Raw genomic sequence first — 15,864 nt, forward strand, 5'->3', positions numbered from 1 at the left:
ATTAAAATTACTTTATTTGTTTTAAATTTTCGTGAATTGTAGTTTTGGGACTTGGGAGCATTAATCAAACAAGTTACCCGTAATCGGTAATTGACTAGTTGTAAGCCCCAATACGAGGCATTAGTCGAGTTAATGTTAGTCAAGAGTGACTGAATTGGTAGACTTTTGGGGCAATTGGAGACATGTTTTTCCAGTACAACTGCAAGCATTTGTCAATTGATATCTCTTATTGTAACATTCTAACTATAAAAGTCGTACAACATGTATCACCATATTCACCATACATTAAAGAATGGAATCTTATCTTTTAATGATTTACTCCTATCCCTTTTACATCTTAAAAGGCAAACATCTTACTTAAATTATTTTTTTATTTGGAATCGCCAGGAAAATGGAATTAATTTGACAAATTCTTCATTAAGACCGTCTCACTGTGAGACGGGCAGACGACATAATATGATTTGGCTTAAAAGCTAAAGTGTTGGTTATCTTTTCAGTTTTATTAATTTGTCTCTAAGTTATAGCAGTTTAATGTTTTGGGCTACTTGTATGGGTCTTTCTTACGGTGAGACAGTCTTATACAAAACTTGCTGAATTAATTTTTATATAGATGGTGAGAATTAAACTCTTATCAAAAGAGTGAAGAATAGGGAACCTATAATCATTATTGGGCTAATCTATTATTCTCATCATCTAATTAGTCTTTCATTTTTTATATAGGGTTTATAAATTTTTAAACTATGCACCATTGATTACGTTTGAAACATCTTTAAACTAGGCCATTCTTTTGTCGAAGCACTAAATGTTTCATCGATAAACTTCAAGAAATTATTGCCTATATATCTTATAGATTTTTTTTATCTTTAAGTAAAAATAATTCATAAAAAGTAAAATGTAGTTTAATTTATTGTGAAATCGGACCACCAAAAGAAAGATAAGAAGAAGAAATACGTACAAAAATATAAAAAACCAATTAAACCAAAAACGCATGATTAAAATCATTAAATATGTCAGAATTTAAAAGAAAATATGACAATAAGTCAATAAGCTAGAGGAAACTATAAACACAATAAACATAAAAGTAAAATGGAGGAAACACAAAGTAATTAATGAGCATTTTTGGGGAGCACTTCAATTATAATATTTGAATCTATCAACAATTGTACTTATGAACTAAAAAATACTTACTATTTTAATATTTTTAAGATCGATGCATATTAAAATAGTATTGCTAATATTTTTCAAGGGGGTTTTTTTGAGGGTGTGCGAGATAATCGACCACACATGATCTCCTCTTTCTCCCATAGTTAATCAAAAAAATAAATATGTTAAGTTCATCAATAAAATAAATACATTTACTATAAATAAGACACAAAATAAAAAATTTACACAAAGTCCCAAAATTTTTCAAGACGGCTGTGGTATTTTTTATTGGTAGGAACATAATTCCAAGATTAGAATTCAAGTTTTGACCCAACCCTCAAGTAACGATTTGAGTAAAGGTCGGGTTTAGAATCATCCCGAATCATAAAATACCTAATAATGCTAATTACATACTCCTTTCTAACACCACGCCTCATTCACTTCAAATGTGAACACAAGTCTCAAACTATGATAGGAGTATATAGAAGTAGAAGTATGAACTTCAAGTACGAGTAGTCTACAACGACCAAGACTTAATTAGTATTACGAAACCTTTAATTAATAGCACTTTAAAATAACTACCATCAAATCAATTTCATTGACAAAACAAAAATAGTAATATCTCTATTCAATAAATTCTTTGGTTTATTTTCAAATAAGACGGTTTAACGATGAGATTGTCTTTATTAGGCTGATTAAATATACCATTATTGCCTTAAATTAATTACTTATAACTTTAAAATGATTAATCAGATAAATTAGTTAATTATATAGATTCATCACAAAATGAGACAATTTCATACCGAATTTGTTAAAATATTTAAGTCATATGGGGTGAATTTAAAGCAAAACGACTACATATTGATAAGTTGCCAAAGGTAGCAGCTGTTTCATCTTTGAAAATGAGTAACCTGATGACGATAATGGACAAGTAATAGTAGTAGAATGTAGCTCCAGGACCACCACCATTTAAAGGGTATGAAACCACTTTACTCGATAATTACAACTTAACAAGTGGCATTTCTAAACTGTGTTCATATCTCAATAAGAACATAATTTAATTACGCTTAACTCTTAATTAGAAAATGACATGTACTACTCTTCCCCCCTCATTGATATGTATACTAAGAAATTGAATATATCATTAAAGGTTAAAAGTGGTATATTTAAATATGACAGAGAGAATGCAAAAATTCAAATTGATAGATCATATTCAAAAACAAAAATGAGGTGTGGTGGCCTCATATTTAGAAATAAAATAAAACGAATTAGTAGAATAAAATTAAAGATGGTGTATACACTTTATAAGTTATTGAAATCGGTCTTTCCATTGCTATATGGTTTTGGGATGATATATATCTCTTTGGCTTATGAACTGTGTGCACCTCGTGTCTCCCCATTAATATGCTAATATTTACAATAAGTCTAGCCTAATTTAACATAGTATCCGAGCCGATAGTTCAATCAAAATTTAAAATGGGAAAAATAAAAAAATAATATTAGATGTCCATAATCTAATGTCATTTGATAATACTAAAAGGTCGAATGTATATAATTTTATCATTATTAGTAATAATAAAAAATTATTTTCAATTGAATTTCAATATACATATAACTATAATAATCATACATAGCTTCATATAAATAACATACATAATTATAATTATATTATAATAATTGATATAATTCAAACACAATTTAGTGTATCTTTTGATCTAATATCAAATAAGTAGTGAATTCCAAAATCATTCAATTTCATTAATGATGTAGATAATAGGACAAAGGACTAGAGTTGAATAATTAATTAGTGTAGCATGCAAGTAGTTGCACCAAAGTGCGCCAATATAAGCATTTGGATTTTGTAGTCAACGGCGACCATAGATTTACCTTTTTCCCTTTTTCTACGGATTTCATGCTTCCTTTTGTTTGCTCTTTCCTACACAACTCTATCCAAATCACACTCAATTTGACGTTAACATTAAATTTATAATATAACTATATTTATTATATTATTTTCATTTATAATTAAATACTCTATTACAATGAGTAAGAAAATGCTACTTTCTCAACCAGCTTCAACTTTACCTTCTCACCGTTAAATAAACTAAATATTAAATTATGTAAGATCTTGTTTTTAGGCATTCCACATCTCTATGCATATATTTTAAAATTTAGAATACTTTTTATAGGTTTGCATTTATGACATTTATAAATCATTTTTTTGTTGTGGTATTAAAAAAAATAGCATGTTATCATCATTATCATCATTCTATCCAGTGTATTCCGTTCATAGAAAAACTATGGATAAGATTTGGGGAGGGAAGGACAACGACAACTCATACCCATAAAGGAGAGTGCGACCAAAAGAGTCCCGCAGCTCGAGAAAGATAAGGAGACGTAGCTACACAGAAAAGATAAATTAAATGCATAAAAGTAAAATAAATAAGTAGAATCAACTACAAAATAAAAGAAAACAAAAAACTAATAATAAGAAACAAGAGAAGCAAGATGGCAAGAACACTAAAAGCTAATCTAAGAGGACATCAGTAGTCTAAAACATAGATATGGCACCTCCAACTATCCCTATCTTTAGTCAGGCACTCCGAGAGGTTTAACTCATGTAAGTCAACTTTTATTTGCTCATCCCAATTCTCCTAGGTCTTCTTCGACTCCTCTTACCCTCTACTATAATGCTTTCTACCCTCCTCACAGGGGCGGTGAAAGTCTTTCTCTGCACATGTCCAAACCACCTCAATATATTTTCGTACATTTTTCTAGAAATAGGGGTTACCCCTAGTTTGTCTCTAAACTCTTGGTTTCTAATTCGATCATCAATGTGTGCCCACACATCCACCTCAGCATACGCATTTCTGTAACTTCCATCATATGTTCAAAAATCTTCTTTACAGGCAAACATTCGCTCCCATATAGCAGAGCAGGTCTGATTGCCGCCCGGTAGAATTTTCCTTTTAACTTGCTTGGGAATTTCCTTTCACATAGCACCACGGTGACTGCTCGCCACTTGAGCCAACCCGCTTGTATACGATGATTGACATCTCCGTCAATCTCCCCATCCCTTTGAATGATCGATCCCAAATACTTGTACTTGGTCGTACTTTTAACAATTGCTTCATCAATGGAAACCTCTAGTTCACCTACCGGTGATGTCCTACTAAAGTCACAGCGCAAATACTCGGTCTTCGTACGACTAATGTGCAACCCTTTTCCTTCTAAAGCTTCCCTCCACTCATCCAATTTATTATTAATCTTCTCTCTAATTTCTGCAACCAGCACTATGTCCTCAGCGAATAACATGCACCACGGTCTCGTCTCCCAAATAGATGTAGAAATCTCTTCCATAATGACAATAAAAATGAAAGGGCTTAGAGCCGATCCCTGATGTAGTCCAACTTTAACCGGAAAAGGCTCTGTTATCCCCACCGGTGTTTGAATGTTAGTTGAAACTTTGTCATTCATATGCCATATAGCCTCAATGTACACTGAAGAAATACCTCTAGCCTTGAGGCTATCCCAGATGACACGTCGTGGTATGCTATCATTCGCTTTCCCCAAGTCAATGAACACCATATGCAGATCTTTCTTTCGCTCTCTATATTTTTCCATCAATCTTCTCAAAACATGAATTGCCTCAATGGTTGACCTTCCTGACATGAAACCGAATTGGTTTTCTCTAATCACTGTTTTCTTTCTAATTCTCCTCTCTATCACTCTTTCTCGCAATTTCATTGTGTGGCTTAGAAGTTTGATACCTCTATAGTTCCTGTATACTTGCGCATCGCTTTTGTTTTTAAACAGAGGTATTAGTGTGCTATTCCTCCATTCTTCTGGTATCTTATGAGTCCTCAAAACAATATTAAAGAGGTTTGTCAGCCAACAAATTCCCTCTTCTCCTAAACCTCTGCACACCTTAATCGGGATGTTATCTGGCCCGACTGCCTTTGTTCTCCCCATCTTTTTGAGAGCTTCTCCTACTTGTTCTGTGGTAATATCACTCGTTTACCCATATTCCAGTAGTCTTTGGACGTCAGAAATTTGATTATCCGCCTCCTTTGGCCCCCTAGACTCCTTGAGTAGCTGAGAGAAATACTGAAGCTATCTGGTTTTGCTATCCTCTCGTCCTCCCTCATCCTTGATGTATTTCACTGCCTCTAAGTCTTGCCGCTGCCTGGACCTAGTCATTACCAACTTAAAAATCTACTTCTCCCCCTCTTTGGTGTCAAGCTTCCGATACAAGTCCTCATAACCATGGTTTTTTTGCCTCCGTTACCGCTTTTGGTTTACCCAACGACAACACGACTCTTTGAACACTTTTAGTTTATCCAACGACACCCCCAAGGTCTCTTTTGCCACTTTTCTAATCGTTTTTGCTATGTTCACCAACATTTCATTCATATCCTCTGACTGACTTGGGAGCTCAATAAATTTATCTTGCTTGATGGGGTTGTGACCATATCCCCTTTGAGTCTCCCCCACATGATCTTTTCTCTAAACTCGACCTTCTTCTCTACAATTTAATTTCTTATCCTGAAAACCAGTACTAAAAGCCTATGTTGGATGGGCAACTTTGTACCCAGTATTAAAATAGCATGTATTGACACTATAGATATCATTCTTATTAAATATGATGCGATTAGACACTTACATATATATGTATATTGAACTATATCTAGAAAAAAAATGACAAACAGTTGGAATTATGATGTTTATTCACGAGATATAGCTTCAAAGTTAACAAAGACAACATTCACAAAAATGTCATATGCTCGCGTTTTAGTTTTTAGATCGTGTTGAAAGTCAATATATTTATTGGGGACACATAGAATGTTATTTTAATTGCTATATTATGTGTTACCGAGTGCTCTATACCAAATTCGCCCATATCTCAATTTCCCTCTCTTTATTTTATCTACAAAAATATTCTCTCTTAATCTTCACAAAAATTTTCAAGTAACTTGGTTTTTCTCTAATTATTATTTCACTAAAAGTAATAAAAACAAGAAAGAGAGTTGAGAATAACAATTAGAGTCTTAGAGACACAAATCATGCGAAAAAAAGCATTCAAAAAGCAATGTTAAATAGGAGACAGTCAGATAAATTTATGAGTTTGACTTGATTATCCATTATTATAAAATTTAAACGCCCTTATTTGTGTTACTACTTCCTACTAGTGGCATATACAGTTGACTTATTAGTACTAATTAATGGTAATAAAAATAATTTATTTTGTAAATTTACATTAATTGTACCGTGCTATTTTTATAGTAATAAATTTTTAATCATAAAAAAGTTTTTTTGTTCATAATTTTCTTTTGTTACTTAATAACATATTTTCAAATGATAAAACATTAAAAAAAATTATAAAAAAATTGAAATGATTAAAGGGAAACAACTAACTCCAAATTTTTTACAATATTGACTACCAAATGAATTATAAGTGTTATAATGTACGGTAACTCCAAATTGGTCTGCTTTCATATAGAGTTCAATGAGTTTTTTGGGCCATGTTAAAACACCTCTTTGCAGTCCAATTAATATGTACATTTAATCCGTATATTTCTTTTAATTTTATTAAAGAATTGGTGTTTTATTTATCCCTTCAATATCTTTTCCTTAGGCGTGTTAGCATATAGAAAAACACGGAGGAAGAAAATCAAAATGTAAGAAAAGAACTCTAAAATCCTTTTTTTAACCAAAAATAGAAATATATATGGAACTTAAATTGACCAAAATCCCCAAAACCATATCCTTAGTAAGGGTAACTATTTAGTCTCAAATTTCAAGTGGTAATCAAATATAATAAATAAGAGATAATATTTTCAACCCTAAAATTTGAATTTAAAATAATTTAATTCTCATTCACACTTGTCAAACACCTAACTGATTAATATAAATATAAATTATTAAAATATATGTAAGACAACTCAAAACATAAAAATGTAATAAAATCCAAAAGTACTCAATATTTAAAGTGAAGCAAAATTAAGACAAAATTGTACTATTTATATTGCAAGTTCATCACCAAAACAAAACAAACAAAAAAGTAGACTAAAAATAGTATTGTAATTTGTAATCTAAGCCTAAAGTTATGCTTATGGACTATGGTATACACTATACTAGAGAATTGCATCGTTTCATGTACAATTAGTTAAATTTTACACTATCTCATACCAATTTTTTTTGATTTTGCAACATTTTTTGACATTAAAAAAAAAAATCTCATATCTCCAATACACAACCACATTGAACAGGACCAGAAAACTTATTAGGCATATCAATTTTGCTCCACTTAAGATTCTTCAAATCTAACAAGTAACCTTGTAGAGGTTCCCCAAATTTTAAGCACCCTATTACTAACACCTTATCACCACATGTAGCCACCCATTGTGAGCTTCTCACTTCACCGGGAACTTCCGCCACCACTTGCCACTTGTCCCCCAAATACACCGCCACATCAGCACTCCGCCTTCCTATACAAGCGTATATCCGCCCGTCTGGCCCTGCTATGCATGAGCCCGGAGTTGACCCGGTCTCGAAAAATTCCTCGATGACTGGGCACCACTGCCACGTGGATGAATCAAACACCTCGGCATTTCTTTCAAAGCATCCTTGCATATCCGTTGGATAACCGCTGATGACGTGGAATTTGCCACCGTGGAAGATGACTTTACACTCGTCACGTGGTCGGTTCATGTCGGGAAGTGGGACCCACCTATTTTCATCTATGCTATACAATAATGCTGAATTTAAGGCGTTTTTATCCTCATCGTGGCCCCCAGCAACGAGAACCGTACGATCATCATCAGAAGCAGAGCATCCAAAGAACGATCTTCGTACACCTGGCATATCCTCACCTTTCTGCCATTTACCTGTTAAAAAGCTGTAAATATACACAGCGTTCGATGCTTTCCATGTAACCGGATCCCAGCCACCAACGATTACAAGATCCGACCCGGACCCAACTAACCCACTAAACATGGGTAATCCCTCGGGCAACCCCGGAATCGGAGGTAGATGAACCCAAGTTCCAGAACCCGGGTCAGCTACCGTCAACCGGTAAGTAGGTTTTGATGGGTGTTGCTTCACACCAGGATCCAACTTCTCATTCGGGTCTTCAACTTGAGCCTGAGCCAACACAAGAACGGGTCGGGTTACACCCGCCATCTTTCTTTGACGGAAAAAATCAGGAAGTTCCATCTCATACTTCCAATTTCTACAGACAGAAGCTGCAGTTGGAAGTTCATTAAAGGGGACCCGAATTAAACACTCCCGACCCAAATCATCAATCAAACCCGGAATTATAGAATCCATATTTTGTAGCAAAATTAAAATTAGAAAGTGGGGACTACAGTGATGGAGTTGAGAAGAAAAAGAAGATTATGAATTAGAATTGTTGATTGAAGGACGTTATAGAAATGGGGAAAGGTAGCATAAAGTATTTGGTTATTTATAGAGAAAGAAAAAAGCAGAAAGAAGATAAGTAGGGAAAATAGAGCTAAAGATTCTAGAACAAAAATAAAGGGGTGATGTCAAGTCGGTTTCAAGAAATTTAAAAAAAAAATTAAAAAAATGATGGAATATGTGGTGCAAGTATTTGAATGGAGGGAAATATCCGCAGTTTGTCTAGATTTTGATGGGTTTTGTTTTAGTGGTAACGGCTTTAGAGTATTTTAAAACCCAATTCTTAAAGTTCGCCACCCTTTTTATTTTTTCGCCACCCCCCTCCCCCCTAAAATTACGTATTTGTCCCTGTAGTTTAAAAAATTACAAAAATGCCACTCCTTACAAATTTCTTATTTATAATAATAATAATAATAATAATAATAACAAGCAATAATAAAATTAAATAATAATAATAAATAAAATTAATAATAATAATAACAGTAATAATAATAATAATAATAATAATAAAAACAACAATAATAAAATTAAATAATAATAATTATTATTCAAAAAAAAAAAAAAAAGGTTGAGTCGCCCAAAATTGGGCGACTGAACCATGGTCGAGTCGCCCAGATCTGGGCGACTCGACCATGGTTCAGTTGCCCAATTTTGGGCGACTCAATTTTTTTTTTTTTTTGAATAATAATTATTATTATTTAATTTTATTATTGTTGTTTTTATTATTATTATTATTATTATTATTATTATTATTATAAATAAAAAATTTGAAATGAGTGGCAAAATTGTAATTTTTAAAAAATCAGGGGCAAATTCGTAATTTTATTTGGAGGGGGTGGCGAAAAAATGAAAAGGGTGGCGAAGTTTAGCAACACCCTTTTAAAAAGCCAATAATTGAGTTTTGTGTAAAAAGTTTTTAGAAATTATGTGTTGAATCAGGTAATCAGTGTGATATACTGTAATTCTTGTCACATGGTTCTTTAATATGTTACATCTCAATCCTATACTCTATTGGATATAATTTTATTTTTAAGCAGTATCATAATTTGTGCAACTTGGTTTCTATAAAAACAATTTGTTTAAAAAAATTTTATGTTTACTTGATTTTGCTGTGAATACTATTTCATATTGTTCCGGCTGTGAATAGAACAATCAACACTCTCAGCAATGATGAAGAGAATGCCTTTTAGGGTTCACAGTATCTATGAACTACTGGGGGAGATCTGAGTTGCTTTTCCGGCTATTTCACTCCGTATTCATGCACAAGGTAACAAACGAGGGCTGGAGAGGGGTCCTCTAGGAGTCCTCTTCCGATGATTAAGTCAGTAAGGGTTATGGAAGAATTTCTGGTAAAGCTAGCAAGAAATCTGACCTATCTTTTTATAGGAAAATAATGCTTGGATTTCAGTGTAAAAAGTTACATTATCTTTAGTGATGCATAGCATCGTATATTTATAATGGTAAGCCTTAGGAAAGGTCCCCAAAACTCTAATGGTAATTTAGACTTTTACCTTAAGTGGATTCTTTCTCGAGATCAATGGAGAGAGAAATAGTATATTTTGTAAGCTTGTGTGGCGTTTAGTGATTTGTTAATCCTTACACCATGGTCCCCCCCTCCTTGTCTTTTAGTACACCTATATGGGTAAGGTACGAGGTAGGTGTGGTGTTTTGTCTTATACAAGCATTGACAGTTTTTCTGCACATAACTGCAGTTGTCTCCTGTCACGTCATCGTTTTTATTGCCATCATTCTGCAGGATCAACCATCTTGCATGTATTTATGTTCTTCATTCTCTGTCAGGGTCCTTTTGATATGACCCTATTGCTTCTGTGAGTTCTATTGTTTTGAATCTTAGCTGAGGAGTAAGTTTAGTCCTTCAGGGGGCTAAGTCGTCTTTTCCAGAGAGTTGGGACCTCTGAAGGGGTCCTGGTTGCTTCGTCATGTCCTTCGTTCATGGTAGTGATTGGGGTTTCTTCTCTTTCAGGGTCTTGGGACTAAGGGTCATGTTCCAGCACATACACTTATAATCTATTATAAACCTTTTCTTTTTGGAAAATTGTTAATAATAAATCAATATTTTTTGATTCACTTAAAATAAATTTAGTTAATATTTATTTTTAAGTATGTCCAGCTATTAGACATATTTGCTAAGAATGAATCGACTTATTCATTATTATAATCTTCAAAGTTTCTTTGTAAGTCAATAATTAGGAAAAACAATAATTGTGTGAGTTTATTTAAAAATGAAAAATTATTGAGTATATTTTCATTGGTTTATTTTTTACAATTTTTCTTTTTATTTTATCTAATACACAAGTCCGGAATCAAAGTAAGCTCCAATGTTATCACTTTAGTACGAGTATTATGTTTTCTAGGTTATCAACATGTAAAAGTCTTATATTTTAAAAATAGAGGAAAAATTGAAACTTTCCTAGTTGAGTCGGTTTTTTAAAAATTTTAATGTTTGACACTTGATTTAATTTTTTAAAATTTATTTTTAATAATTTATTACACTAAGTTGGTTACCAAATAAATTTGAAGATTGCTGCCAGTAGTAAATTACACCAAAATTTAAAAGTATAATAATTAAGAATAACAAAATCTAACCTACGAGTTGAAATAGAAAATTTTTGGAATGTTCTTTTCTCCCTCTCATTTAACATTATTTTTTTAAATTTTTCAGATTTTAAGAATATTTATATAGAAAACACTATGCTACATAAGTTCATAATCCCTTTGTCCCTCTCATTTAACATTATTTTTCATTTTAAAATGTCCTTATTTTACATTATTTTTAATATTGAAAGTAGATCCATCACTTTTTAATGTCATATACACATTCTAACTATATTTTAATATTATTATACAATTTCATTTCATTTCATTTTTTATCTATTTCCAAATATTTAGCTTTTATAAAAATTCAACACTTGGTCTAAAATACTTTTCAAAAGAACATTAGAAATTTGCAAGTGGCAGAATAAACAAAACTATCCTACGAGGTTACTAGAAAAATAGGGAACATATTATAGAAGCATTATTTCAGAAAAGTACTCTTCTACTTAGTATACAAACTTTTTCAAGAAAAAGGTGCTACTCAGTACTTACCTAGTGCTACTAAATTTATCTCACAGTCATTTGAAAAAATAAAAAATATCAAAAAAATATTTTGGCGAGATTAAAAATTCAATAAAATGTTTGGATGAAAATAAAATATTATTGATTATAACAAAAACTAAAAATAAAGTAAATTAATAAAATATTTAAAAAGAAAAAAGGCTTATTTCATGTGACAAATAGAATGAAATCTTTGAAGTATGAGAAAATAAATAATTCTTGTTAATTATTGACTTGAAAAAATTAAAATAGAAATATTGAAAGGCGTATAGATCATGGAACATGTCACAAAACAAATACGCATACGGATAAGAATTTTAGGCAAAGAAGTGATGTTTGATTAAAAACTGATGTTTCGTTAGCTAAGCGATGAGTAAAAGAATCTAGACGACTGAAGGGTTTCCTTCAACATCGTTGTTTGATTTTAATGGCCAAATTAATACCTTTGATGATGTCATATATTTTTTACTATCGAATTGATAACAAGACTTTAAATCCTCACCATGAGAGACTTTAAAACCCAATATATGGGTAGATTGAATCCAATAAATAAATAGAATAATTTTATAGTATAGAGAATGAACTTTATTTGTAACCAAAAACAAAAAAATAAAAATAAAGAGATTAAGGACTTACATCAACCATAATTAACGTAGTAGCCCCAAAATGATTAATAGAGGCTAAGGTTTTTTTAAGTGAAAAAAAAAAAGCCGTACCCAACTCCATGTTTGGGTTTATTTACATTCATTTATTGCCATACACTGAATTATTAGTATTGAGATTATAAAAAAATAGAAAAATATAATATATTTATTATTGTTATTAAAACAAAATATTTTTGATAAAATAAAATAATAATCAATGTGTACAAAATATAATTAAATAACGATTGGATGATCATTTGACTGATGACTTATGTTCAATATAATATCATTTTGTTAGTTACATTTACTACTTCCGAGAGAGTAAATATATAATTACCGTCACAAACAATTAGATATAAATTGTGTCAGAATTTAGTCATAATCTTATACTTAATAAATACTTGTACATTTTATTAAAGGTTGACATATGAAAAGTTGATGTTAATTGAAAATAGGAAATTCAACATAGTAGCATCGAACTTTTATAAAACGTTAGTGGTAGCACTTTTGTAAGATTTTTCCATATGATAGCATCCACTTTATGTCTTGTCTGATTGCCGTAGCATTTTCCGTAACATTCTTGTCAATTTCCATATAATTCATCATTTTGACGTTTCTACCCTTATTAAGTGTTGGTTGTTGCCATTTTTATGCTCTCAAATGTTTAATTCACCATTTTGACATTTAATTCACCGCTTAATTCATCAACACTTTCAAATGTTGTAGTAATTTTGTTTTCATTCAAATTGTTCGCATTGTTGACAAAAAGTGCCTTAAGAACTATTACATAAGCCGTAATATTCACTTAATGTACTTAACTAGGATTATAATGTTCAAAAGGTGCATTTCAAGCACTAATACATATATACTTAAGTGGGGTAAATTATAAAGACAACAATTTGAATGAAAACAAAATTGTTTCAACATTTGAGCATTTTGATGAATTAAATGGTAAATTAAACATTTGAGGGCATAAAAATGGTTTAGGAAAAATTATAAAGACGACAACCAACACTTACTAAGGATAGAAACGTTAAAATGGTAAACTAAACGGAAATTGACAAAAATTTAACTGAAAATGCTGCGGCAGTTAGATAAGGCATATATTAGATGCTACCATGTGGAAAAATCTTACAAAAGTACTATCACTAGTGTTTTATGAAAATTCGATGTTACAATGTGGAATTTCTCATTGAAAATCAATGTATTTTTTTAAATTCTTAATTTTCAAAATTAATTATAATAACATTATTACGTCTTTTTTGGTTCATAAAGGGCCACATACAAAAAAATTGATATTCAAAGTATTATCTATTCATTAAATTGACAAAAGTATAATGATAGTAATTCCCTAAAATAGGCTAGTTAAAGGTGGTATATTTATTTGACTTATAGAAAAAATGTTTTCAAAATTGTACTTCTAAATTTTAATTTTAATTTGCATATAAATGATACTCCTATGCTAGTTAAAAGTGGTATATTCATTTGACTTATAGAAATTTTCAAAATTGTACTTCTAAATTTAAATTTTAGTTTCCATATAAATGATACTCCTATGATGAATAATTCACCACAAATTTGATTTCTCTAATCAACAAACAAGTTTTGATAAAAATAAAAAAGGCAAATAAATTTATAAGGAGTGATTATGATGTGGGTGCATAGCCGCATGCATATGAAGCAGACATTGAGTGAATATGAGGCGAATATAAGGTAGGTATAACAGGATGACTTAATAATTATACCAAGTTGTGCATAGTAGTTAAAGATAAATTTGAATACATACTTAAGTAAGCAGATATAAAGATGAAAATTTTATCCATCGATCGTCATAGATAATATATAAGTGGTGACTATGAAGTTTAAGTGGATAATAAAATACTTATATTATATTCATTGAAGTAAAGTATAAGTGTACTTGGCCTAATTCAACGATTAGGCTCCTTAATGAAAAGAAAGAAGACAGATAGAAATTCCACCCTTAAGTTAAGTGCACTACTTTTTACTTGCATATGAGAATTCAGAGAATAATTTATAGAAAAGAGACAAAATGGCCTAATAAATAATAATAATAATAATAATAATAATAATAATAATGTACAACGGGGATGCGTATATCATGGGCTACTTGCCCGAACATATTTGCGGAGCTGAACAATAAATTTACCACGTTGCTTGTTTTATCTCCATTTAACGCAATACACACATGCATACAAATATAGTTTTGTGTTTCATTGAATAAGCTACATTTGAGATTAGTTTTTTTTTTTTCATTAAAATTAGTTGTCTCATTGGGACGAAAAAGCTGTAGGTAATGAGTCGTGATCATCATCATATATAGTGTATCTAACTCATAGAAAATTATGATCAGGATCTGGGTAGGAAGGAAGGCGGCAACTCATACCCATAAAAGAAAGCACGGCCAAAGAGTTTCTCAATTCAAAAAAAAAAAAAAAATTCTACAGCGAGAAGGACCTAATGAATCTGAAGTTAACTCCGCAACCTGCGTTTTATCCCACAAACGTGACCTAAGTTATGAGTGTAACATATTATTGGGATTGTTCTGATCCGATTTTAATTAACATTTGATTTTTATAAGAATAATAATAATTGTGTTTGTTGATCCTAATTTAAATTTTTAAGTATAATTTCACTCATTTTGAATTCAATTTTAACGTTTAAAATTCATTTATTATAAATAGTGGAATAAGAATAATTAAGTTATGATTCATTTTAACATAAATTAAGAAGTTTAAGACAATGTTGCACCATAACAATGGTTAGGTTTGATCACGATCTAAAACATTCATATCTTATAAGTTAATACTTCTATTTGCTAAGATTGAATGAGTTTGGATCTAAATTTGACTTATCTTACTCATAATCGACCCATAACCATTTTTATATTATATTGTATTTCCAATATCACAGAGAGCTATTCTTGTAAAAGATCATCTCTCAGTGAGGCGATCTCAAACTAGCGCTCATATTCTCATAATATGTATAAGATGAACTATTTAACCCATATATAAGGTGTGTGTCTCATTGAGACCGTCTCAAGGAACAATTTATGTATCACAAATTTAAAGTCTTATGGAAAGAATTGAGCAAGCCAACAATATATAAAAGGCCACCGCCCATACGTTTAAGGAAATGAAGTAGCGTACGACTAGAATCAATATTTGGTCATGCAAATGTCTTCCCATATTCGTACATTTATAACATCAATTTTCGATTTATAGGAGGGAATAGGAAGATGAAGCAATTGAAGAAATCACACCTGTATATGCCTAATTGTTGGCAAGTATCTATCCTTATTTACGTATTTGGCATGAGTTCTTGAAACCGTCCAAAATAATTTGAGCTTCTAATTTAGGGTCAATGTACATTTTGTATGATTGTATCCCTAACTTAGGACATTCTTATGCACTTCAACGTTTGAAATAGAGAAACATTGTTTGTCATTGGAGTTTTAAGGTTTTTTAGCCTCATTTTGTTTCTTTTATGCCCAAATTTAGATAGACTGAAAGGAGGGGAGGCC

General features: G+C 31.1%; 1 protein-coding gene across 1 annotated transcript; it reads right to left on the bottom strand.

Moving 5' to 3' along the window:
- Positions 1 to 7,143: 7,143 nt before the first annotated feature.
- LOC130826449 (F-box/kelch-repeat protein At1g80440) lies at positions 7,144 to 8,622 on the bottom strand. The gene has a single exon (XM_057692040.1). The coding sequence runs from the start codon at positions 8,470 to 8,472 to the stop codon at positions 7,381 to 7,383; it is 1,092 nt and encodes a 363-aa protein (XP_057548023.1). The 5' UTR covers positions 8,473 to 8,622; the 3' UTR covers positions 7,144 to 7,380.
- Between the last annotated feature and the right edge of the window lie 7,242 nt (positions 8,623 to 15,864).

This window comes from Amaranthus tricolor, chromosome 1 (assembly GCF_026212465.1).
Source record: "Amaranthus tricolor cultivar Red isolate AtriRed21 chromosome 1, ASM2621246v1, whole genome shotgun sequence".
Lineage (NCBI taxonomy): Eukaryota > Viridiplantae > Streptophyta > Magnoliopsida > Caryophyllales > Amaranthaceae > Amaranthus > Amaranthus tricolor.